Raw genomic sequence first — 27,204 nt, 5'->3', positions numbered from 1 at the left:
TGTTTTTTTTTTTTTCATTTAACATTTTGACCCTTTGTGTGGGAGGTAACAGAAGAAATGTTCCGATCTCTATCTTTTTCATTACAAATATTTTGTTAGTAGTAATAATGGTATGTATGAAATATCAAGAGAACCGGATGCTTATTTCGTATTTTATAATAGTTTTTGTTATTTAAAACCCTTTGTGTGAGATGTACTAGTAGGAATGTTCCGATCTCTACTATCTTTATAACATATCTTGTGTTTATGGAAATATTGAGATGTACCAAGTCTGAATGAAATCAGATGTTTTTTTATGAGTTTTGTGGATATTCAATATTTTGAACTCTTGTGGGGGAAGCAGCAAAAGGAGTGGACCATATTCACACCAGACCTTGGGTTATTAAAAATATTGTGATGTGTGTAATTGGAAGACAATCGGGGACTAATAAAACATTTTAAAAGAGTTATATTTACTAAATGTTTTGTCCATTTGTGGGGGAAGTACTTAATGGGGTGGACCGATATTGTCCATATTGCATATTAGTATTCACAAAGTTGGAGCAAAATCGGATTGGATAATCAATTGTTAGTAAGTAAGCAAAGGCTATAGCCGACTATGAGATACCCTACAACACTACAATATGTTGGAAACCCCCTAATGGCTATTTTCATTTTGGAACATTTTTTATCTTTGAAATTATGTCATAGAAGTCCTTTCTAGGAATTCGTTCTATTGACCAAATGTCATCACATTCATTTGGAATATTCCAAGTTGTAGAGAATAGAAAATATTTGATTGCATTACCCAGATTTTTCAATAATTAGGCGTCTTGGTTCCCTAGGAGACAAAAGATGAACTTGGTATCAATTTTTGAGATTGTGCTCCTTCAAATTAAAACATTTGTCCCAACTGCAAGCTATTGTTTTCTAGTTATTTTAAATAACACCATATACATTTTTGATATATTCAAATGTGTATTCAATATTTTTTTAGCAACTCGGATTTAGTCGATGTCTTACAAATCACCACCAACTACTACCATTTTTAAAAATTCGATTTTCTTGTTAGTTCCTTATAACAACATTCATTCTATTATTTTGTTGGACAGGACCTTTCCTAGACTTAGCAACTTGCCTATTCCTGTTTCTGACCCTGTTGGCATTCCTGGCCCTCTTAGGTTTTCTAACAGGTTTCTTATTAGCAGGCTTCTTATTGGCTGGTCTTTTATTGGCTGGTTTTTTATTGGCTGGTTTTTTATTAGCCGGTCTCTTATTGGCAGCGGGCCTCCTTGTAGTAGTAGCGGGCCTCCTTGTAGTAGTAGCGGGCCTCCTTGTAGTAGTAGCGGGCCTCCTTGTAGTAGTAGCGGGCCTCCTTGTAGTAGTAGCGGGCCTCCTTGTAGTAGTAGCGGGTTTCTTAGTAGTTGCACCACCGGGAGCTGCTGTGGTAGTTTCAGCGGGGGGAGTGCCAGCGGGTGGAGTGCCAGCGGGTGGAGTGCCAGCGGGGGGAGTGTCAGCTGGAGGAGTATCGGCAGGAGGAGTATCAGCAGGAGGGGTATCAGCTGGAGGAGTACCAGCAGGAGGCGTATCAGCAGGAGGTGTATCGCCAGGAGGTGTATCACCAGGAGGTGTATCGCCAGGAGGTGTATCGCCAGGAGGTGTATCGCCAGGAGGTGTATCGCCAGGAGGTGTATCGCCAGGAGGTGTATCACCAGGAGGTGTATCATCAGGAAGTGTATCGCCAGGAGGCGTATCAGCTGCTAGGATATCCCGCGGTATAAAAGAAACCAACAGAATCGCAAAAAACAAGTACTTGAGTAACTTCATGTTTGTTGTGATACAGTCTCTTTGATTTCAACGATATTTATACGATTCGGTAATGCCTATATGTCAAATGTTTCGAATGAAAAATAACAAATATTTATATTAACTATAGGCTCAGCTATAGTTTGCCATAACCCAAATTATAAACAAATTAAGAAGACAAAAAAAAGAACACTTTACTTTGGACTTATACAGCTGAGAATAACAACAAACACTACTTTTTAGGCCGAAAAATGCAAAGGTAACTTCAAAACGGGAAAGCTATCATAAAATATATTTATTTATTCTTTATGCGGTTTTCGGTTCTGGTCTTGCTTAGATTTTACTGCCACTGTGTTACATGGCTCAAGATGATGGTCTAAAAAATGTGATTCAATAAATAAAGGAGCTCAAGTAACTTTTCTCCACAAAAAAATATTTCCATGTACATAACAACCCCTTAGGAGTATCAGTGTTATTTGAAGGTTTACATTACATCAAAGTAATCTAAGTAGAGGGAACAAGTTCTCACCTTTTCCCCATTTTGTTTTGAAATGTTACATTTTGCATCTTTGGTATGTAGTGACTTGATAACAAGTAATAAAACAAGTGCCAAGTTTGACCGGGCCGAACTATCAAAAGTTCCTTCACAATTTCTAAGAAACTTGCAAAATGTTAAGAAAATTTCGTCAAAACCCGTTATATGGGGGCTATACGAAGACGAGGACCTGCATACGCAATTTTTTGTCATGGGTTATAGAACACATTTACATCTTCGTTATATGGGGCTACACAACTCTGTTTCACATACATCTCGAAAAAATTTTGCCAACGTAACTTAAAAATATTTTCCTTGGCTTTTTAACGAATTGATGCATGAAAATAATATAAAAACTTATTTTAGAGGACAATTGAAAAAGAAAACCAGCATGCAAAGGCTATAGTCCTGCGGGGCCGACCATGTAATACCCTACAACACTACAATACAGGTTGAGATGAACGAACTGCAACCAACTTCAGGCTGTTGTCATTACCAAGCCACTCGTCCGACAGCTGTTAAATTCCAGTTCAGTGACAGCTCATTATATTGTTTACAAGCGTACAAAAGCATTTTGGTGAGAATTTTCCAGAAAAAAAATTATTCACGATTGAATTCATGCGTGATAGTGTGATTTCTTTATAATTGGCTGGAAAACCACAAGTGGCTATCGTCAGAGCAATCCAGCATTTAAATGTGAATAAATCTTTTGTATCTCATAGCCGACGTCAAGGAAGTGGACGGAAGAAAACAGCAACATCAACAGAAATGGTTCGAAAAGTAAAGAAGCGACTTGATCGAAATCCGCGTCGCAGTGGCCGAAAAATGGCTCGTGAGCTGAACATTTCGCAATATTCCATTCGGCAAATGTTGAAAAATGAGTTTGGGGTAAAACCATTGAGATTCCAAAAAGTGCAAATACTTACACCGCAACAGAAAGAAAGTAGACTCAAAAGAGCTAAAGAGTTGCTTCGCTTGGTCGATCGTGTTTACTTGCCAAAGAGGTCAGCAGAAAAGCGCCGGTCATGGTGATGGTGTGGGCCGCCATAACAGGCGATGGTCGCTCTCCGCTCGTATTAATCGACCGTTGCATCAGAATAAATGCCGAATATTATCGCGAAAATATTCTGGATGGTATATTAAAGCCTTGGGCACACAAACATTTTGGCCGCAGATCTTGGACATTCCAACAGGACTAAGCACCATCGCACTCAGCACGCGCCACCCAAGAATGGATACAAAATGAGGTTCATCGCTTCATTTCCTGCGCACAATGGCCACCAAAACGTCGGGATACCAATCCGCTGGACTATTGAAGTCATACGATTTTTTGAGCATTTGAGTGGTAGCTTTTACTTAAACTACTAAAATTTGAAAATAGAAATCCTGGTTTTCCATCTTTCATCGTATTTCGCCAATTTTTGGTATTTTTATACCCTCCACCAAAATATGGAGGGTATATTATGTTTGTAACACCTCGAAATGTACACTTTAGAGCACAGAAAGAATACATATTCTTGATCAGCCGTCGTTGGCCGTCCGTCCGTCTGACTTTGAAAATCACATTAGCTTCCGAACGAAATTAAGTAAGTTGATAAAAATTTTGCTCGTCTGCAGGACCTTTGGTATTTAAGTTTTTAAGTTTTTCTTTGTTGCTACAAAATGGTCAGGTTTTTTTGTTTTTGTCACAATTTTAAACCGAACTTCTCAGAGTTCTCAGTAAATAAGAAACATCTTTGAAGAGAATTGTCCATAAATGCCAACATTTTGGTACAGATCCGATATAACTGTACCTTCATATATTCGGTATTTTGATGATTTGTGTTTAACTTTTCTCCGGAATTGTTTGAAATTTGGTATATGAAGTTCGAAAAAGAAAATTATCTGTACAGATCTACGTATTAGCATAGTCCCTATATAATGGTACCTGCCAATATTCGGTATTTATTATAATTTTTCCATTTTACAAGTTTTTTTTTGAAAATGGTGGAGGTATAAAAAGCTGCCATTTTATACATACAACACTATGTGTTGGGGGTATTATAAGTTTGATTGGGCCAAAAATTATGTAACACCTCGAAATATTGGTTTCGCACATAGGAAAGTGTATATGGATCTTCCTATCTCGCCGACCTGAGTCGATCTAGTTATGTATGTCCGTCCGTCCGTCTGTCCATATTAATTTGTAATCACTCTACAGTCTAATTATTGCTCGATCTTCACGAAATGTAGGTGGGGTTAGGGCCAGAATAGAAGCCTATTGATGATCGCATAATATTTAGGGGTTGAAATGGACCAAAAACTGAAAATTTTCATGATTTTGCAGTTGCTCTACAGTTCACAATTATAAACCAATCGAAGTTAGCATGGGCTGGTGCTTAGGGCTGGGCAGAAGCCTTTCCAATTTTTATGGTCATCAGGTAATATTTAGTGGGTGAAATAGACCATAACATTTGTGTTAAATAAAAGTTACATTTCCCATTAAACCGAGAATATTTTATAGCGAAAAGTATACAGAAAAGGAAGGGGATGTTAGCTAGATTGCTTATATCTCAAGAATGGCTGAACCGATTTTGACAAATTTTGGCAATTCAGAATGCCCTCTTGGCATAAAAGAATAAAATCTAAAAAAAAATCGTATAAAAATATGCCAATAATGATGTTAATATAGATTTTGCAGTATTTTGTGACAGTTTAGTTTTCAAAGATGTCTGCAATATAGTTAGGGATTGAAATGGACCAACAACTAAAAATGTTCCTGATTTTTCAGTCGTTTTAAGGGTCACAATTAGAAACCAGACACGAACTCTCACATGAAGTTAGAGTTTAGGACAGCGTGTAAAAAAATTTTCCTGATCACACAATTGAAGCCAATCGACACCCCTGAGAAGAGAGTTAAGGAGAGGGAGGAATCTTATCATTTTGGATAACTATTGGATTATATTTATCCGTAAAATGGACACACAACAACTAACAGCACGACGGAGTGCGTAAATATTGGGCAAATGTCCCTGGTCAAAATGCTAAGGGTAATATCTGGGCAGTGCACCGTGACATAATTTCAAAAGCGAAAACTTCCAAAATGGATTTGGAAATAAGGTGGCTTCTAACATATTGTAGTGTTGTAGGGTATCACACGGTCTTTCTTAATTCGTAGTATGCTAAAAGTGTTTTTACAAAAAAGTATCAATTTAGTTTCGGTATTGTGACGATTTTAGCTACATTATAAACAGATTTTTCTTCAAGTTTCGCATTTAAATATTGTAATAATTTATGACAAAATTTGCAAAATTTTGTATAAGCATTCGGTATTTTTAAGATTTTAACAGAATTTTTAACGGTTTTTTTTTGGAAATTGCCAAATTTGTACCAAATGGTGGAGGGTATTAAAAGTTCGGCCCGGCCGAACTTACAGCTTTTTTACTTGTTTATATTAGTTTAGCTCAAACTCTTGGATTTTCATAGTTTACGGGGTATTAACCAGTCGGTTCTTAAAAATGTGTGTGCTTCGGATTGTCAATAATTTCCGAATTTCGAAAAGTTCAGTAACATTATTTCTTGACAGACAAAATGTAGAAACTGTGGTCTTGTTCTATGAAAATTAGAGAGGAAAATTTTTCTATTCTTTAAAAGTTGTTTCATTTCACATTTGTTTTCTCTATTGACATTTTTATTTCACATTTTTGCTTCCACACATTTTTTTTGCTTTTTTATTTTTGAATTTCGGTGGAATATTCCGTTGTACTATTTATTTTTTTTGTGCACCTAATCATTTTGTTGACGTATATACTATGGTTTGCAAATACAAATTTATACCAAAGTAAACAAGTAATAGAGAAACTTTCGACTTGCAAAACATTTTGTTTCGAATTTACTTGCCACATATCTATCAAGCTGAAGACACCTTTCATTGTTACAATCGCAGAATACCTAAGGAATGGTATAAAAGGAACAAAAAAATTCACCTAAGTTCACCCGGCCGAACTTGTAATACCCTCCACCATTTGGAGGGAACCTGAAAAACTTTAAAATAATTTCGGCGAGAAATACCGTTTAAACGAAAACCGTTATATGGGGGCTATGCGAAGACGAGACCTGCAAATGCAGTTTTTTGTCATATGCTGTAGTACGCATTACGTACTTTAAATACGAAATTTGAAACAATTTCGGTGAATGAAGTCACTAAAATCATCAAAATAATCATATTATTACTACTATACGAATACTTCGACCGACATGACCCATTTACGAACTTAACATGGCTTCAGGTATATTTGTAAACGTTTAGGCTTCTATCTTAATTCGTTCAAAGGATATAGTAATTACAACTGACAGAAGGACATCGCTAAATCGACATACGCTGATCAAGAATATAAACACTTTGTTGGGTCTGAAATGAGTATTTCGGAATGACGAAGTTAATATACTCTCCTATATAGATAATTCTCTTCTGAGACATAAAGTACCCACAAGGTTCTCCTTGTGTGGATTTTTAGACAATTCCGTTGAAAATTTGTGGGTAAAATCATCAAAATAACGAATATTGGGGGATACCGTTATATGGGTGCTATACGATATGGTGGACCTATGCAGATTATTCTCCTCCGAGGTATAAAGTATCCACAAGGTACACCTTGTGTGGATTTTCAGATAATTCCGTTGAAAAATGTGGGAAAAATCATCAAAATACCGAATATCGGGGGTACCGTTATGTGGGGGCTATACGATATCGTGGACCGATATAGCCCATCTTCGAACTTGACCTGCCTGCAGACAAAAGACGGATCTGTGCAAAATGGTAGCTTCCTATCTTAATTCGTTTAGACTGTAGTGTGATTAAAACAGACGGACATACGGACGGACATCGCTAAATCGACATAGAATTTTATGCTGATCAAGAATATACATGCTTTGTGGGGTCTAAAATGTACATTTCGAGGTGTTACAAACGGAATGACAAACTTAATATACCCTCCATACTATGGCGCAGGGTATAAAAAGAAAGGGAAACAAGCATCAAACTCTCTTAAAATTTCGCTCATACAAAAATGTTTACTAACACACGATCTGTTGTGAAGATGTTTTGTTTTTCAAAACCTTGAAGCGTATAACAGATCTTGTGTTGATGGACATATTGAGATATACCAAGGCTGAATGAAATCGGATGTAATTTTGCGATTTATGAACTTTATGGATATTCCAAATTTTGACCTTTATGGGGGAGGTAGCACAAGGAACGGTCCGATCTCTACCATCTTCATAACAGATCTTTTGTTAGTAGAAATAATGGGATGTGTGAAATATTAAGAGAACCGGATGCTTATTTCGGGTTTTATAATGTTTTTTTTTTTTTCATTTAACATTTTGACCCTTTGTGTGGGAGGTAACAGAAGAAATGTTCCGATCTCTATCTTTTTCATAACAAATATTTTGTTAGTAGTAATAATGGTATGTATGAAATATCAGGAGAACCGGATGCTTATTTCGTATTTTATAATAGTTTTTGTTATTCAAAACCCTTTGTGTGAGATGTACTAGTAGGAATGTTCCGATCTCTACTATCTTTATAACAGATCTTGTGTTTATGGAAATATTGAGATGTACCAAGTCTGAATGGAATCAGATTTTTTTTATGAGTTTTATGGATATGCAATATTTCACACCAGACCTTGGGTTATAAAAAATATTGTGATGTGTGTAATTGGAAGACAATCGGGGTCTTATAAAACATTTTAAAAGAGTTATATTTACTAAAAATTTTGTCCATTTGTGGGGGAAGTACTTAATGGAATGGACCGATATTGTCCATATTGCATATTAGTATTCACAAAGTGTAAGCCAAATCGGATTGGATAATCAATTGTTAGTAAGTAAGCAAAGGCTATAGCCGACTATGAGATACCCTACAACACTACAATATGTTGGAAACCCCCTAATGGCTATTTTCATTTTGGAACATTTTTTATCTTTGAAATTATGTCATAGAAGTCCTTTCTAGGAATTCGTTCTATTGACCAAATGTCATCACATTCATTTGGAATATTCCAAGTTGTAGAGAATAGAAAATATTTGATTGCATTACCCAGATTTTTCAATAATTAGGCGTCTTGGTTCCCTAGGAGACAAAAGATGAACTTGGTATCAATTTTTGAGATTGTGCTCCTTCAAATTAAAACATTTGTCCCAACTGCAAGCTATTGTTTTCTAGTTATTTTAAATAACACCATATACATTTTTGATATATTCAAATGTGTATTCAATATTTTTTTAGCAACTCGGATTTAGTCGATGTCTTACAAATCACCACCAACTACTACCATTTTTAAAAATTCGATTTTCTTGTTAGTTCCTTATAACAACATTCATTCTATTATTTTGTTGGACAGGACCTTTCTTAGATATAGCAACTTGCCTATTCCTGTTTCTGACCCTGTTGGCATTCCTGGCCCTCTTAGGTTTTCTAACAGGTTTCTTATTAGCAGGCTTCTTATTGGCTGGTTTTTTATTAGCCGGTCTCTTATTGGCAGGCTTCTTATTGGCAGCGGGCCTCCTTGTAGTAGTAGCGGGCCTCCTTGTAGTAGTAGCGGGCCTCCTTGTAGTAGTAGCGGGTTTCTTAGTAGTTGCACCACCGGGAGCTGCTGTGGTAGTTTCAGCGGGGGGAGTGCCAGCGGGTGGAGTGCCAGCGGGTGGAGTGCCAGCGGGGGGAGTGTCAGCTGGAGGAGTATCGGCAGGAGGAGTATCAGCAGGAGGGGTATCAGCTGGAGGAGTACCAGCAGGAGGCGTATCAGCAGGCGGTGTATCGCCAGGAGGTGTATCGCCAGGAGGTGTATCACCAGGAGGTGTATCGCCAGGAGGTGTATCGCCAGGAGGTGTATCGCCAGGAGGTGTATCGCCAGGAGGTGTATCACCAGGAGGTGTATCACCAGGAGGTGTATCATCAGGAGGTGTATCGCCAGGAGGCGTATCAGCTGCTAGGATATCCCGCGGTATAAAAGAAACCAACAGAATCGCAAAAAACAAGTACTTGAGTAACTTCATGTTTGTTGTGATACAGTCTCTTTGATTTCAACGATATTTATACGATTCGGTAATGCCTATATGTCAAATGTTTCGAATGAAAAATAACAAATATTTATATTAACTATAGGCTCAGCTATAGTTTGCCATAACCCAAATTATAAACAAATTAAGAAGACAAAAAAAAGAACACTTTACTTTGGACTTATACAGCTGTGAATAACAACAAACACTACTTTTTAGGCCGAAAAATGCAAAGGTAACTTCAAAACGGGAAAGCTATCATAAAATATATTTATTTATTCTTTATGCGGTTTTCGGTTCTGGTCTTGCTTAGATTTTACTGCCACTGTGTTACATGGCTCAAGATGATGGTCTAAAAAATGTGATTCAATAAATAAAGGAGCTCAAGTAACTTTTCTCCACAAAAAAATATTTCCATGTACATAACAACCCCTTAGGAGTATCAGTGTTATTTGAAGGTTTACATTACATCAAAGTAATCTAAGTAGAGGGAACAAGTTCTCACCTTTTCCCCATTTTGTTTTGAAATGTTACATTTTGCATCTTACGGAATGTAGTGACTTGATAACAAGTAATAAAGCAAGTGCCAACTTTGACCGGGCCGAACTATAAAAAGTTCCTTCCTGGAAGAAACTTGCAAAACGTTAAGAAAATTTCGTCAAAACCCGTTATATGGGGGCTATACGAAGACGAGGACCTGCATACGCAATTTTTTGTCATGGGTTATAGAACACATTTACATCTGCGTTATATGGGGCTACACAACTCTGTTTCACATACATCTCGAAAAAATTTTGCCAACGTAACTTAAAAATATTTTCCTTGGCTTTTTAACGAATTGATGCATGAAAATAATATAAAAACTTATTTTAGAGGACAATTGAAAAAGAAAAGTTATTCGCAATGGAATTCTAGCGTGATTTCTTTATATTTTAATGGAAAACCACAAGCGGCTATCATTAGAGCATTCCAGCATATAAATGTGAATAAATCTTTTGTGTCTCGTACCATCGCTCGTTACCGTGATACTGGAGCGTAACCCGATGTCAAGGAAGTGGACGGAAGAAAACAGCAATATCAGCCGAAATGGTTGGAAAAGTAAAAAAAGTGACTTTATCGAAACCCGCGTCGCAGTGGCTGAAAAATGGCTCGTGAGCTGAACATATCGCAGTATTCGATTCGGCAAATATTGAACAATGAGCTCGGGGTAAATCCCGAGCCCAACAGAAAGAAAATAGACTCAAATAAGCTACAGAGTTGCTTCGCTTGGCCGAATGTGGTGAACTGCCGAATTTGGGTTTTTCCGATGAGAAATATTCGTTGTGCTGCAGTTTGTAAACAATCGTGTTTACTTGTCAAAGAGGTCAGCTGAAAATGTGCACCTTCGGTTGGCCACCAAAACTCAAGCGCCGGCCATGGCCGCCATAACAGCCGATGGTCGCTCTCCGCTCGTATTAATCTATCGTGGCATCAGAATAATTGCCGAATTTGAACGCGAAAATATTCTGGAGGGTGTATTAAAGCCTTGGACATTCCAACAGTAATAAGCACCATAGCAGTCAGAACACGCCACCCAAGAATGATTACAAAATGAGGTTCCTCGCTTCGTTTCCACCAATGGCCACCAAAATCTCCGGATACTAATCCGTTGCACTATTGTGTCTGGAGAATTTTGGAATTAAAGGTTGGCACTAAAAAATACCAAAATGTCGATCACAGTGTCGGGTCAAAGTACCGCAAAGCAATATTCGGGCAGCGTGTGATGGTTTCATTGGCTGCGTCCATGTATTCTTGTGAACAAAATACAGGTCGCATTTATTATCCGATTGAGAAGAAATTTTCCAAACAACATTTGTTTGGTCCAAGGACGAACCCTATTGAAATTGGAGATAATCGGTAAAAATTTAGGTACAGCTCCCATATATATCTTCGTCCGATTTGCCATTTATTGTGCACCAAACGTGTAATATCAGCCCGAATAGTATGAAATTTTGCACATACAACCAAATTAGGCCTGAAAATAAGTATGCCAAATTTGATCGGTTCAGATATAGCTATAGCTCCCATATATATTGTTCATCCGATTTGTTATATTTGTCCTCCGCAGCCGTAATATGCACTCCGTAACAACAATATTTGGGGAAATACATCAAATACAGCTCAGAAATATATTTGCCAAATTTTATCGAGATCGGTTCCGATTTGGATATAGCTCCAATATATATATTTATCCGATTTACATTTACACCAAACGTCTAATATTTGCCCAAATAGGATGGAATTTGGCACATGCAACCGAATTGAGTCTAGAAGCTAGTATGCCAAATTTGGTGAAGATCGGTTCATATATAGCTATAGCTCCCATATATATTCTTCAACCGATTTGTTGTATTTTATTACTCACAGCCGTAATATGCACTCCGTAACAATGATATTCAGAGAAATATATCAAATACAGCTCAAAAATATCTTTGCCAAATTTTATCGAGATCGGTTCCGATTTGGATATAGCTCCCATATATTTCAAATTTATTGTGCACCAAGTGGGGAATACAAGTCCGAATTTAAAAGATACAAATGCTTCGGCATATTTAGTCTCTTGAACTTTAAATTATAATTATAATCATAGCGTGTATGATTGAATTCTCCCATAAAAACATTTAATTGTTATGTGGAGTTGTACTAAATTAGCAAAGTGGTGTAGGGTGTCATATAGTCGGCCCCGCCCAACTTTAGGACTTTCTTCACTGTTTTTTTTCGTAGTATTTATACAAAAAAGTATGAATTTAGTTCCACATTTTCGTACAGAATTCATTTAACCGTTCCCCATTTATTTATATTAGTTTAGCTCAAGCTCTTGGATTTTCATAGCATCCGGGGTATTAACCAGTCGGTTCTTAAAAATGTGTGTGCTTCGGATTGTCAATAATTTCCGAATTTCGAAAAGTTCAGTAACATTAATTGTTGAGTCTACAGACAAAATGCAGACACTGTAGTCTTGTTCTATGAAAATTTACGAGGGGAACATTTTTCTATTCTTTAAAAGTTGTTTCATTTGTCATTTGTTTTCTATATAGAAGTTTTTATTTCACATTTTTGCCTCCACACACTTTTTTTTTGCTTTTTTTGAATTTCTGTGGAATATTTTTGAATTTCTGTGGAATATTCCGTTGTACTATTTATTTTTTTTGTGCACCTAATCATGTTGTTGACGTATATACTATGGTTTGCAAATACAAATTTATACCAAAAGTAAACAAGTAATGGAGAATGTTTTAAGCGTTCGACTTGCAAAACATTTTGTGTCGAACTTACTTGCCACATATCTATCAAGCTGAAGACACCTTTCATTGTTACAATCGCAGAATATCTAAGGAAGGTTATAAAAGGAACAACAAAAAATCACCTAAGTTCACCCGGCTGAACTTTTAATATCCTCCACCATTTGGAAGGAACCTGAAAAACTTTCAAATAATTTCAGCGAGAAATACCGCTTAAACGAAAGCCGTTATATGGGGGCTATGTGAAGACGAGACCCGGTTTTTGTCGTATGATGTGGTACCCTTTACTATCTTCAAATACGAAATTTAAAACAATTTCGGTGAATAAAGTCACTGAAATCACCAAAATAATCATATTATTACTATCATATTATACGAATACTTCGACCGACATGACCCATTTACGAACTTAACATGCCTTCTGGTATGTGTGTAAACGTTAAGCCTTCCATCTTAATTCGTTCAAAGGATAGAGATTACAACAAACAGTAGGACATCGCTAAATCGACTTACGCTGATCCAGAATATAAACACTTTGTTGGGCCTGAAATGAGTATTTCGGAATGACAAGATTAATATACTTTCTGTAGTATGGTGAAAGGTATACAAATGATAAGTCTTTTGACGGAGTGCATAAAATGTAAAAAAACAAGTAAAAACGCTGTATGTTCGGCCGGGCCGAACTTTGAATATCCGCCACCATTTGGAACGAATTTGGCAAACTTCAAAAAAAAAAAAATAATAAATAAATAAATAATAATAATAATAAAATAAATAAATAAAAATAAAATCCCTTAAAAATTCTGTCAAAATCTTAAAAATACCGAATGTAGCTGTTACCTTAGGGTCTATACGACGACATGGACCTGCATAGGTAACTTTTGTCTTAAGCCATTACAATATTCAAATGCGATACTTAGAAAAAAAAGAACTCCGTAAATAATGTAGCTAAAATCATCAAAATACCGAGGTACCGTTATATGGGGGCTATACGAAGACGTGGACCTGTACAGACAATTTCCTGTCATAGGCTGTAGTATGCATTACGACCTTCAAATACCAAATTTGAAACAATTCCGGTGAATAATATGGCTAAAATCATCAAAATACCGAATATCGGGGGGCACCGTTATATGGGGGCTATACGAAGACGTGGACCTGCACAGACTATTTTCTGTCATAGGCTGTAGTATTCATTTCAGTTTTCAAATACCAAATTTGAAACAATTCCGATGAATATTGTCGCAAAAATCATCAAAATCACCAAATTTGAAACAATATCGCTAAAATCATGAAAATACCGAATATCGGAAGATCCGTTATATGGGGACCATACAAAGGCGTGGGCCAGAACAGATAATTTTCTGCTTTAGGCTGTAGTATTCATTACGAACTTCAAATACCAAATTTGAAACAATTCCGGTGAATAATGTCGCTAAAGAAATCGAAATACCGAATATCGGGAGGTACCATTATATGGGGGCTATACGAAGACGTAGACCTGTACAGACAATTTTCTGTCATAAGCTGTAGTATTCATTACGAACTTCAAATACCAAATTCGAAACAATTCCGGTGAATAATATCTCTTAAATAATCAAAATACCGAATATCGGGAGATACTCTTATATGGGGGCTATACAAAGACATAAATCTGCACAGACAATTTTCTGTCGTAGGATGTATTATACAATACGAACCTCAAATACTAAATTTGAAACAATTCCGATGAATATAGTCGCAAAAATCAATAAAATATCGAATATCGGGAGGTACCGTTATATGGGGGCTATACCAAAACGTTGACCGTTTTCAATACCAAAAGTCCTGCAGACATTGTATACATTTGAATAAGATTTTATCAATCTACTTCAATTCGTTCGGAAGCTAGAGTGATTTCCACAGACGGATAGACGGACAGACGGACGGACATCGCTTAATCGACATAGAATTTTATTCTGATCAAGAATATATATACTTTGTGGGGATTTTAGATATTTCGAGGTGCTACAAACGGAATGACAAACATAATACACTTGCAATTGAATGTATCCTTACAAGGGGACAAATCCAAAAGTGAACCGGTATGACCAATTTACTGAACCAATGATTCTAGATGTAATTCAAAGACTTATTTCAAATTTCATAGTTCTATTCTAAATATTGAGAAATGTATCTCAAACTGTAGAGGGTTCCTTTGACCCCCTATACAACACTAAGTAGTGGAGGCCAAAGTAGTATTGATCCCCGACATAGGAAATTACATACGGATTTTCCTATCCCGCCGAGCTGAGTCGATCCAGCTATGTACGTCCGTCCATCTGACCATGTTAATTTGTAATCACGCTAAAGGTCACAGTTATGGTCTAATCCTCACGATATAGAAAATGAAGGTGGGGTTACGGTCAGAATGTTGTTTTTGGAGATGATCACAAAATATTTAAGGGTTAAAATTGACCAAAATAGACAAATTTTCTGATTTTGCTGTTGCTCTACAGGCCACAATTATAAACCGTTCGACGTGGAATTTTGCAGGGGCTTAGAGTTTAGGGCTGGGTAGAAACCTACCAATTTGTTCATCGAACAATGTTTAGCGGATAAAAAAGTATAACTTTAAACTCAAAAAATATGAAAATTTCCACTAAACCGCAAATATTTTTAATCCTGGCAAAATACATTAAAGGATTACTTCTGACCATTACTTTGATGCTGATAGTCAAGATATGGGATGTATAGCAAAATAGGTACACTATATGTGTCAAAGAAATATATTTTAGTTATTCTGCCTATAAGTCAAGAACCGCTGGACTGATTTTCATAATTATCATCAATTTGGAATGGTTTCTTGAAAGAGAAGAATAAAATCTAAGAAAACGCCTAAAAATATGACAATATTTATTTTTATTTATTTTTTTTTTAATTTATCGCATGCGATTTTTTCAATTTGACTTACAATTTCGAATTGTACATTTTCTAAATTTTTTCTACACTACGCAAAACTATGTGTTGAGGGTATTATATACAGGTCGGAATTTCTTCCGATCCTCACGAAATTTTGCGTGGCCTAGGGTTAGTGGCAGAATTAAAGCCTATTGTTTTCCAAGATGTACATTTAGGGATTGAAATGAACAAAAAAATCGTTTTACAGGTCACAATTGTATACCAATCGACACGCAGTTTTTTCATGAAAAGAGAGTTAAGGACAGGGATGAAGTCTAGCATTTTGGATGACCATTGGATTATATTTAGGTGTAAAATGGACCACAACTTTCGTGTGAAATTGTATTGAAAACCTAACAACACGACGGAGTGCATAAAAATGGGTAAGAGTAACATCTGGGCCGGGGTATATTATATTACTTCAAAGACAAAATCTTCCTAAATAAATTTGGACTTAAGGGGGGTTACAACGTATTGCAGTTTTGTAGGCTATCACATGGTCGGTCCCGCACTACTATAGCCTTTGCTTACTTTTTCACCCTGCACCTTGGAAGGGAGGTTATATTAACTTTGTCATTCCGTTTGTAACATCCCTAAATATTCGTCGTAGACCCCATAATGTATATATATTCATAATCAGCATAAAATTCTAAGCCGATTTAACGATGTCCGTCTGTCTGTCTCTCTGTCTGTTGAAATCACGATACATGCCACCTTATTTGACGTAGAGCGTCATAATTTAACAGAATAATTTGCTTTGTGTCTCGAATGGTTGGTATTGAAAATGACATATATCGGTCCAAGTTTCGGTATAGTCCCCATATAACGGTAGCTCCCGATATTCGGTGTTTTGCTGATTTTTGCCACACTTTTTCACGGATTTATCTGAAAATTGGTATTTGTAGGCCATAATGGGTCCTAGTTCGTGCGGCGAAACATTGTATGTATAAGTCCTCGCTTTGGTATAGCCCCCATATAACTGTACCTGCCCATATTCGGTATTTTGATGATTTTTGCCACATTTTTCATGGATTTGTCTAAAAATTGGTATTCGTTGGTCATAATGGGTTCTAGCTCCGGTGGCGAAGCTTTACATGTGTAGGTCCACGTTTTGGTATGGTCCACATATAACGGTAAATCCCGATATTCGGTATTTTGATGTTTTTTGCCACATTTTCCCACGAAAATGCCTAAAAATTGGTATTTGTGGGTCATAATTGGTTCTAGTGTTTCCATTACCCTAAGGTGGAAGGTATTAAAAGTTCGGCCCGACCTTGTTTTAATTTAAATATATTATTTATATTCAGAAATGGATATCGCTTATATTCTAGTACGACTACTACTCTGCAATATCCTTTCTAATGTTTTTATATTTTCTCTTCGAACTAGATATAGTTTATATCTCGACCATTCAGTTACCCGTGAAAAAGCAGCTTCAAATTTGGATTTATGATCGCATAATATTTAGGGGTTGAAATGGACCAAAAACTGGAAAATTTCCTGATTTTGCACTTGCTCTACAGGTCGCAATTATAGACCAATCGACGCGAAAGTTAGCATGTGCCTGGAGCTTAGGACTGGGCAGAAGCCTTCCAATTTTTATGGTCTTCGGCTAATATTTAGAGGGTGAAACATACCATAACATTTGTGTTAAAGAAAAGTCAAAATTTCATTAAACCGAGAATATTTTTAATCCCGGCGAATTCACAAATAGACAAACAGGTAAATTCTGACCGTTACGTAGATGCGGATAGTAAATATATTGGATATATATAGCAGAATGTACACAATGTTTATATACGAAGGAAGGGGATGTTAGCTAGAATGCTTATATCTCAAGAATGGCTGGACCGAGTTTTACAAATTTTGTCAATTTAGAATACCCTCTTAGAATAAAATACAAATACCCTTAGAATAAAATACAAAATATAAACAAATCGCATAAAAAGATGCCAATAATGATTTTAATAGAGATTTTGTAGTATTTTGTGAGATTTTTTTATTTTTTCATATATTTTATCGCATGCAATTTTTTCAATATGGCTTTTAATATAGAAGTGTATGTTTTGTTATATTTTCCACCTTTCAACACAGGTTGGGATTATTGTAAACAGATTGATATTATCGTCCGATCATCACGAAAATTTTCGCAAGGGAAGGGTTAGGCTCACAAGGGATATACCTATTATTTTCTAAGATATCCATAATATATTTAGAGGTTGAAATGGACCAACAACAAAATATTTCCTGATTTTGTAGCCATTACAAAGGTCAAAAATATAAAGTAAAGGACACGAACTCTCGCATGAAGTTAGAGTTTAAGAAAGCGGGTAGAATGGACCACTACTTTTGTGGGAAGAAATACCAACATTTCCATTCTACCGAAACATTGAAAATAACTTACAGGTAATATCCAAAATACATAAAAGGCGAATTTCTGGATTTTTAATGCTGATTTCGTTGACGTATATAGTCAATTATCGTAGACAAGCAAATCATATAGATGAGTCTAAATTTAGAGACACAGAGGGGCCTCTTGTTTTTGGAGATGATCGCAAAATATGACCCAAACACAGAAAAAAATCCTGATCACACAATTGAAGCCAATCGACACGCCTGAGAAGAGAGTTAATGACAGGGAAAAGTTCTAGCATTTTGGATGACCATTAGATTATATTTAGCTGTAAAATGAAGCACAACGACTAACAGCACGACGGAGTGCGTAAATATTGGGCAAATGTCCCTAGTCCAAATGCTAAGGGTAATATCTGGGCAGTGTTTCGTGACATAATTTCAAAAGCGAAATCTTCCAAAATGGATTTGGACATAAGGGGGCTTCTCACATATTGTAGTGGTAGGGTATCACATGGTCGGCCCCGCACGACTATAGCCTTTGGTTACTTGTTTTTCATATATTTTATCGAATGGGATATTTCCAATTTGATTATATATATATATATATATATATATATATATATATATATATATATATATATATATATATATATATATATATATTTAGGCGTTGCAATGGACCAACAACTAAAAATGTTCCTGATATTGCAGCCGTTAAAAAAGTCACAAATAGAAATCAAGGGACACAAAATCTGTCATGAAGTTAGAGTTTTGGGATAGCGGGTTGAATGGACCACAACTTTTGTGTGAAAAAAAACCATCATTACTTACAGGCGATATTTGAAATAAAGAAAAGGCGAACTTTTGGAGTTTTATGAAGCACAACATTGGGCACATGTCCCTAGTAAAAATGCTAAGGGTAATATCTGCGTAGTGCACCGTGACATAATTTCAAAAGTGAAAGCTTTCAAAATGTATTTGGACATAAAGGAGATTCTAACATATTGTAGTGTTGTAGGGTATCACATGGTCGGCCACGCACAACTATAGGCTTTGCTTAATTTTTTTTTATAAAATTTATTATTTATGGTGACTTAGTGCTCGAAATTTTTCTGTGATTAATTTTGCTAACTTTTTTTTATCTTTTATTTAAATGACTGATGTTTGCGGGCTTATATGAATTGTTTAGCTAGACACTTGGCAAACATATTCATAATTAATTTGTGATATAATGTTTGAATGAACATGTTTGAATGTATAAATATTATGATATTATGAGTAAATTACAGACAAATATTTGATATAATTGGAGGACAATATTTGTCTCCGGAAGTACACTTTGACGTACGTTCTTTAAATATGGGTTTTGTAGAGGAAGGCAATATTTACTTTGTCTCGACGATAAACGAATGTATTTATTTATTTAAAGATTCACATAAAAAGCAAGAAATATGTTTAAAAGGTTAGTCCGTATTTATGAATGTATAAAACTTAAAATTCCATTTTCCCGGCCAAAAACCCATTTTGTATACCCTCAGCCATATGGCTAGATAGGGTATACATATATCATTTGATACGAGCAAAATGTGTCTCATAGAAAAAAAGATTTCACACCCTAGGTCTCTTTGGACGAAATCATCACGAAATTAGTACATTTGGAATCGATCTAGGGGGACGCACACCCCTCCATCCATCCAATTTGGTCTAAGCTTGATACATGGAATTGTTATTGTAAAACTTAAATCGAGTTCGAAGATGGGCAACATCTTCTGGCCAAAGTCAAAATTTTCAAAGAAACTAATTCTTCTCATAAAAAGAGAAAGCATCATTCGATTTTGTCCAAACTTTGAAAATCCCAATATTTTTAGATGTGAAAATAGACAATATCGGTCCACTCCAATATTTCTACTAAAATCAGATCTTTTTATGTGAATCTTTAAATAAATAAATATGTTCGTTTATCGTCGAGACAAAGTACATATTTCCTTCCTGTACAAACCCATATTTAAGGAACGTGCGTCAAAGTGTACTTCCGGAGACAAATATTGTCCTCCAGTTATATCAAATATTTGTCTGGAATTTACTCATAATATCATAATATTTATACATTCAAACAATGTTCAATCAAACATCAGATCACAAATTAATTATTAATTTGTTTGCTAAGTGTCTAGCCAAACAATCCATATAAGCCCGCAAACATCAACAAGCATGTCATTTAAATAAAATATCAAAAAAAAAAAAAAAATAAAAAATAAAAAATCGCAAAATTAGTCACAGAACATTTTTGAGCACTAAGTCACTATAAATAATATATTTTATAAAAAAAAAAACAAGTAAGGAAAGGCTATAGTCGAGCGGGGTCGACCATGTGATACCCTACAATACTTCAATATGTTAGAAGCCCCTTTATGTCCAAAGATGAAAGTTTTCGCTTTTGAAATTATGTCACGGAGCACTGCCCAAATATTACCCTCAGCATTTTGACTAGGGACATTTGCTTAATATGTACGCACTCCGTCGGGCTGTTAGTTGTTGTGATCCATTAATATAATCCAATTATCATCCAAAAGGCTAGAATTCTTCCCTGTCCTTAACTCAATTCTCAGGCGTGTCGATTGGCTTCAATTGTGTGATTAGGAAATTTTTTTTCTGTTTTAGGATCATTTGAACCCCTAAATATTTTGCGATCATCTCCAAATGCAAAAGGCCCCTCTGTATCTCTAGATTTAGACTCAGCTATATGTCTTGCTTGTTTACGGTATTTGGCTATATTCGTCAACAAAAGCAGCATAAAAAAGCCAGAAGTTCGCCTTTTGTTTATTTCAAATATGGTGGTGTTTTTCATACCAAAATAGTGGTACATTCAACCCGCTGTCCCAAAACTGTAACTTCATGCGAGATTTCGTGTCCGTTGATTTATATTTGTGACCTTTTTAACGGCTGCAAAATCAGGAACATTTTTAGTTGTTGGTCCATTTCAAACCCTAAATATATTGCGGACATCTTTGGAAACAACCGGCCTAGCGCTTTTGAGCCTAAACCTACCCTTGTGAAAATTTTTGTGAGGATCGGACGATAGTTGCAATATGTATATAATAACCCCAATCTGTGTTGTAGGGTGAAAAAATATTACAAAATGTACACTTCAATATTATAAGTTAACTTGAAAAAATCGCATGCGATAAGAAATATGAGAAAATAAAGAAATGTCACAAAATACTACAAAATCTATATTAACATCATTATTGGCATCTTTTTATGCGACTTTTTTAGATTTTATTCTTTTATGATAAGAGGGCATTCTGAATTGACAAAATTTGTCAAAATCGGTTTAGGCATTTTTGAGATATAAGCATTCTAGCTAACATCCCCTGCCTTTGTGTGTACACATTGTATATATTTCGCTATATATATATCCGATATATTTATTATCTGCATCTATGTAACGGTCAGGATTGTCCTGTTCGTCTATTTGTGATTTCGCCGGTATTAAAAATATTCGCGTTTTAATGGAAACTTTGACTTTTATTTAACACAAAGGTTAGTGTCTATTTCTCCCACTGAATATTAACCGATGATCCTCAAAATTGCTGGATTTTTGCCCAGCCCTAAGCTCTAGCCCCATGCTAACTTCCGCGTCGATTAGTCTATAATTGCGACCTGTAGAGCAACTGCAAAATCAGGGTTTTTTCAGTTTTTGGTCCATTTCAACACCCAAAATATTATGCGATCATCCTCAAAATGTTTCTATTCTGGCTATATCTCCTCCCATTCTAAATTTCGTGAAGATCAGACCATAAGTGCGACCTGTAGAGTGATTACAAATTAACATGGACGGACGAACAGACGGACGGATGCACATACATAGCTAGATCGACTCAGCTCGGCAAGATAGGAAGATCCATATATACTTTCCTATGTGGGAAACCAATATTTCGAGGTGTTACATAGTTTTTGGCCTAATCAAACTTATAGTACCCCCAACACATAGTGTTGTAGGGTATAACTATTAACATGTGTATTTGAAAAGGTGGAAATATGGTGATTAGTTTATATAGCATTACTCCAGAACGGAATGGTCGAGGGATAAACTATATTTATTCCTATGAGAAAATATGGAAACATTAGAATGGATATTGCAGAGTAGCAGTCGTACTAGCATATAAGCGATATCCATTTCTGAATATATACATATTTATAAATAATATATTTAAATTAAAACAATTAAAAAAGTAGTAGGTTCGAACGGGCCAAATTTTTGATATCTCTCACCATGATATATACAAAGTCAAAAAAGGTGCGCACGATAGCTCTTGAAAGGAGTATCCGATTTGGTCCAAAGTTGGTACATCGTAATATTATTGTCAAGCTTAGACCGAGTTCGGAGATGGACAATATCGGCCCACTACTTCTGGTACCTCCCCCACAAAAGGTTGACATTTTCAAAAAATATATTTTCTGCACAGAAAGAGAAACGATAATCCAATGTTGCTCCAACTTTGCAAATCCTAACATTTGCGACAGTGCTAGGTCAGGTGTGATAATCGACAATATTGGTCCACTCAATCAAGTACCTCCAGCACAAAGGGTCAAAAATTTGAATAATTACAACTCTTATAAAATGTGAGGTAAGAGTCCGATTGTCTTCAAGTTTCACACATCCCAACATTTATGTTAATTTAATTGTTACAATTTAATGGTAACCTAAGGTCTGGTGCCAAGATGGAATACATCGGTTCACTACTTCTAGTACCTCCCCCAAAAAAGCTCTAAATTTTCAAAAAACAAAAACATATTTTTTCTGCACAGAAAGAGGAGCAATATTCCGATTCTGCTCCAACTTTGCAAAACCTAACATTTGCGACAGTGCTGGGTCAAGTGTGAAAATCGACAATATTGGTCCACTTCATCAAGTACCTCCCATACAAAGGTTAAAAATTTTGAATAATTACAACTCTTATAAAAGTGATATAAGATTCCGATTATCTTCAAAATTCACACATCGTAATATTTTTATTAACCCAAAGTCTGGTGTTAAGATGGAAGATATCGGTCCACTCCATCTGGTAACCCCGCCCCCACAAAAGGTCAAAATTTTGAATATCCATTAAGCTCATAAAACGCGAAATTAATATCCGATTCAATTTAGACTTGTCATATCTGAATATTTCTAACAACACAGGACCTGTTATAAGAACGATAGAAATCGGATCATTTCCTCTGGTACCTCCCCCACAAAGGGTCAAAGTTTTAATAACCAAAACGTTTATAAAATCCGAAATAAGCACCCGGTTCTCTTTGTATTTCACATATCTCATTATTTCCACTAACAAAAGATCTGTTGTGAGGATGTGATATATCGTTCCACTACTTCTGGTACCTCCCCCACAAAGGCTTAAAATTTTGAATATCCACGAAGCTCATAAAAAGTGAAATTAACATCCGATTCCATTCCACACTTGGTACACCTCACTATTTCCATCAACACAAGATCTGTTATACAGATGATAGAGATCGGAGCATTTATTTTGCTACCTGCACCACATAGGTCCAACTCTCTTCAAATGTCACACATGTAAACATTTTTGCTAATCCAATGTCTGTTGTACAGATGATATATATATGAGAACCTCTTCTTGTACCTCACTCATAAATGGTCACAATTTTACATACATGTATCTGTCATAACTTGCAAAACAAGTCAGCGATTCTTTAGAACTTGCTATACCTATATGTATCTCTCTTTGCCAGAAACCTGAGATGAATATGGAATTTATGATTTTCCATAAATTGGATATAAATGTTCGATTTTCTTGTTACATTGCCCATACCAATATTTATACCCTACAACACTATGTGTTGTGGGTATTATAAGTTTGATTGGACCAAAAATTATGTAACACCTCGAAATATTGGTTTCCCACATAGGAAAGTATATATGGATCTTCCTAGCTTGCGGAGCTGAGTCGATCTAGCTATGTATGTCCGTCCGTCTGTCCATGTTAATTTGTAATCACTCTACAGGTCGCAATTATGGCCCGATCTTCACGAAATTTAGAATGTAGGTGGGGTTTGGACCAGAATAGAACCCTATTGCTTTTGACGCGAAATTTCGCGTGTAGATAGAGTTTAGGGCGGGGAAGAAGCCTACTAATTTGGGTGGTCATCGGATAATATTTAGCGGGTAAAATAGACCATATCTTTTGTATTGAAAAAAATCAAAATTTTTCATTAAACCGTGAATATTTTAAATCCTGGCGAAATCACAAAGCCATCACAAGGTTACTTCTGACCTTTACATTGATGTTATTATCAAACAAATCGGATATATAGCAAAATATGTGCGATATATATGTCTATCAAAGAAGATATGCTTGAAAGATCTCTTATGTGTGGAGAACGTCTGAACTGATTTCGACAGTTCTCATTAATTCAGAATAGTCTCTTGGCAGGAAAGAAAAAACGTCTACAAAAATCGCATAAAAATATTTCTCTAAAGATGAAAATATTGATTTTTTAAAATTTTCTCATATTTTTTCAATTTTGTCATATTTTTGGTATATTTTCATTTTGAATTAAACATTTCGTAATATTTCTACAGCTATTAAAACTAAGTAGTTAGGATATGAGGATATCATATACAGATCTCATTTATGGCGCGATCCTTACGAAATAGAAGCCTACTCTTTTTGGAGATGATCGCCATATATTTAGGGGTTGAAACTGCAAAATTGTCGGCAGGTCGTAATTATCGCCCGATCCTCACGCACATTTGAATGGGGGTTACCGCACATTGCAAAAGCCAAGCAGTTTCGGATAGCCATCCAAAAATATTCAATGTGTGAAGGAGTTTGCCAACTTTTATAGACAAAATATGAAAATGTCCATTCCAGTGACTTTTTGGAGAATTCACAAATACAGGAAAGACGCACTTCCGACTATTTCGTTAACGCTGATTTCGTTGAAGAATATAGTCAAATGTCTGTATCTCATATAGATTCGTTTCAGTCAAAAACCAATAATAAATGTTAATCTTTTGCCACTTCTGAGAGGTTATAGGTCTTTGGGAAATATTGGTTCTAGATCTAGGAAGACCATTTACGTGCAACATCTACCAATAAATTGGAAATGAGCAAATTAGTTTAAGTTGCTGTTATTCAAATTTCAAATATTTATTCAATATTTTTAGTAAGATGGATTTGGGAAATGCCTTACAACCACTCTGTATATTTTTTAAGAACTAACGTTCCTTAGTTCCTAATAACAACATTCATTCTGTTATTTTGTTGGATAGGACCTTTCCTAGACTTAGCAATTTGCCTATTCCTGTTTCTGATCCTATTGACATTCCTGCCCGGCTTAGGTTTTCTAACAGGTTTCTTATTAGCAGGCTTCTTATTGGCTGGTCTTTTATTGGCTGGTTTTTTATTGGCTGGTTTTTTATTAGCCGGTCTCTTATTGGCAGGCTTCTTATTGGCAGCGGGCCTCCTTGTAGTAGTAGCGGGTTTCTTAGTAGTTGCACCACCGGGAGCTGCTGTGGTAGTTTCAGCGGGTGGAGTACCAGCGGGTGGAGTGTCAGCTGGAGGAGTATCAGCGGGTGGAGTATCGGCAGGAGGGGTATCGGCAGGAGGGGTATCAGCTGGAGGAGTATCAGCAGGAGGAGTATCGGCAGGAGGAGTATCGGCAGGAGGGGTATCAGCTGGAGGAGTATCAGCAGGAGGCGTATCAGCAGGAGGCGTATCAGCAGGAGGCGTATCAGCAGGGGGAGTATCAGCTGGTGGCGTACCGTCAGGAGGCGTATCGTCAGGGGACGTATCAACTGCTAGGATATCCCGCGGTATAAGGGAAACCAACAGAATCGCAAACAACAAGTACTTGAGTAACTTCATATTTGTTGTGATAAAGTCTCTTCGATTTCAACGATATTTATACGATTCGGTAATGCCTATATGCCGAATGAAAAAAAAAAACAAATATTTATATTAACTATAGATTCAATTCCGTTTGCCAATATCCCAAAATATAAAAAATTAACAACATAAAAAAATGACAACTTTATTTTGAGTTAATACAGCTGTGAAAGACAACAACAAACATTACTTTTTAGGCCGAGAACTCAATGGCAAGTTCGAAACGGGAGAGGCATCGTAAAATATTTTTAATTAAATAAATATTATACAGAATGCACACAGTATATGAAGCCTCAAGCACACGCGACAAGCCTCAAGCGACTCACCAAAGCGACATTTTTGGTGCCTTTTCAAAAAAATACAAGTGAGCAAAGGCTATGGACGTGCGGGGCCGATCATAGGATACCCTACAACACTACAATACGTTAGAAGCCCTTTTTGTCCAAACCCATTTTGGAAGATTTCGCTTTTGAAATTTTGTCACGGAACACTGCCCAGATATTACCCTTAGCAGGAACATGCGCCCAAAATATGTGGGCTAATATTACATATTTGGTGTACAATTAAAGGCAAATCGGACAAAGATATATATGGGAGATATAGCTATATCTGAACCGATTTCTATTAAAATTTGGCATACTTATTTTCTTACTATTTGGGCTGATATTATACTTTTGGTGCAGAATAAAAATCAAATTCGAACATGTAAAAAACAGTAAGTTCGTCTGGGCCGAACTTTGAATACCCTCCACCATGAGGAACGAATTAGAAAATTCTGAAAAAATAAAATCCATTAAAAATTCTGTTAAAATCTTTAAAATATCTAATATCGGAAGGTGCCGATATATGGGGGATATACGATATTATGTGTATGTAGACAATTACCTTTCAGAGGTTAAAGTGCTCACAAAGAACTCTTCGTGTGGAATTTCAGTCAATTCCATTAAAAAAGTGGCTGAAATCACCAATATACGGAATATCGGTGGTACCATTATATGGGGGCTATAAGATATCGTTGAACTATATAGATAATTCTCTTCCGAGGTATAAAATACCCACAAGGTACTCCTTGTGTGGATTTTCAGACAATTCCGTTGAAAAATGTTGGTAAAATCATCAAAATAACGAATATCGGGGGGTACAGATATATGGGGGCCATACGATATCGTGGACCTATGTAGATAATTATCTTTCAAGGAATAAAGTACCTACAAGGAACTTCTTGTGTGGATTTTCAAGTTCATTCCATTAGAAAATGTGGCTAAAATCATCAAAATACCGAATATCGGGGGGTACCGTTATATGGGGGCTACACGATATCGTGGACCGATATAGCCCATCTTTGAACTTGACC

At 36.0% G+C, this 27,204-nt stretch overlaps 2 protein-coding genes across 2 annotated transcripts; both read right to left on the bottom strand.

The window, feature by feature from the left end:
• Positions 1 to 1,252: 1,252 nt before the first annotated feature.
• Positions 1,253 to 1,806, bottom strand: LOC131801838 (basic proline-rich protein-like). The gene is made up of 2 exons (XM_059120822.1): positions 1,408 to 1,806; positions 1,253 to 1,375 (listed from the first exon to the last, which is right to left on the bottom strand). The coding sequence occupies exons 1-2, from the start codon at positions 1,804 to 1,806 to the stop codon at positions 1,253 to 1,255; spliced, it is 522 nt and encodes a 173-aa protein (XP_058976805.1).
• LOC131801837 (uncharacterized) lies at positions 1,803 to 25,829 on the bottom strand. Its single transcript, XM_059120821.1, has 3 exons — positions 25,295 to 25,829; positions 8,750 to 9,291; positions 1,803 to 1,862 (listed from the first exon to the last, which is right to left on the bottom strand). Exons 1-3 carry the CDS (start codon positions 25,827 to 25,829, stop codon positions 1,803 to 1,805), a joined length of 1,137 nt encoding a protein of 378 aa, XP_058976804.1.
• Positions 25,830 to 27,204: the final 1,375 nt, after the last annotated feature.

This window comes from Musca domestica, unplaced genomic scaffold (genome assembly GCF_030504385.1).
Source record: "Musca domestica strain aabys unplaced genomic scaffold, Musca_domestica.polishedcontigs.V.1.1 18, whole genome shotgun sequence".
Taxonomy (NCBI): Eukaryota; Metazoa; Arthropoda; class Insecta; order Diptera; family Muscidae; genus Musca; species Musca domestica.
The sequence above is the reverse complement of the archived record's forward strand: the minus strand, read 5'-3'. Positions and strand labels throughout refer to the sequence as shown.

Bases quoted from the DNA above. Each gene is read 5' to 3' on its own strand.
- LOC131801838 (XM_059120822.1), bottom strand. From the start codon at position 1,806: ATGAAGTTACTCAAGTACTTGTTTTTTGCGATTCTGTTGGTTTCTTTT. The intron at 1,376-1,407 runs GCAACTACTAAG...TACTACTACAAG, and splicing joins CCACAGCAGCTCCCGGTGGT to GAGGCCCGCTACTACTACAA.
- LOC131801837 (XM_059120821.1), bottom strand. From the start codon at position 25,829: ATGAAGTTACTCAAGTACTTGTTGTTTGCGATTCTGTTGGTTTCCCTT. The intron at 9,292-25,294 runs GCAGGAATGTCA...GGGATATCCTAG, and splicing joins TGTTAGAAAACCTAAGCCGG to CAGCTGATACGCCTCCTGGC. The intron at 1,863-8,749 runs GTCAGAAACAGG...TTTGACATATAG, and splicing joins GGGCCAGGAATGCCAACAGG to GCATTACCGAATCGTATAAA.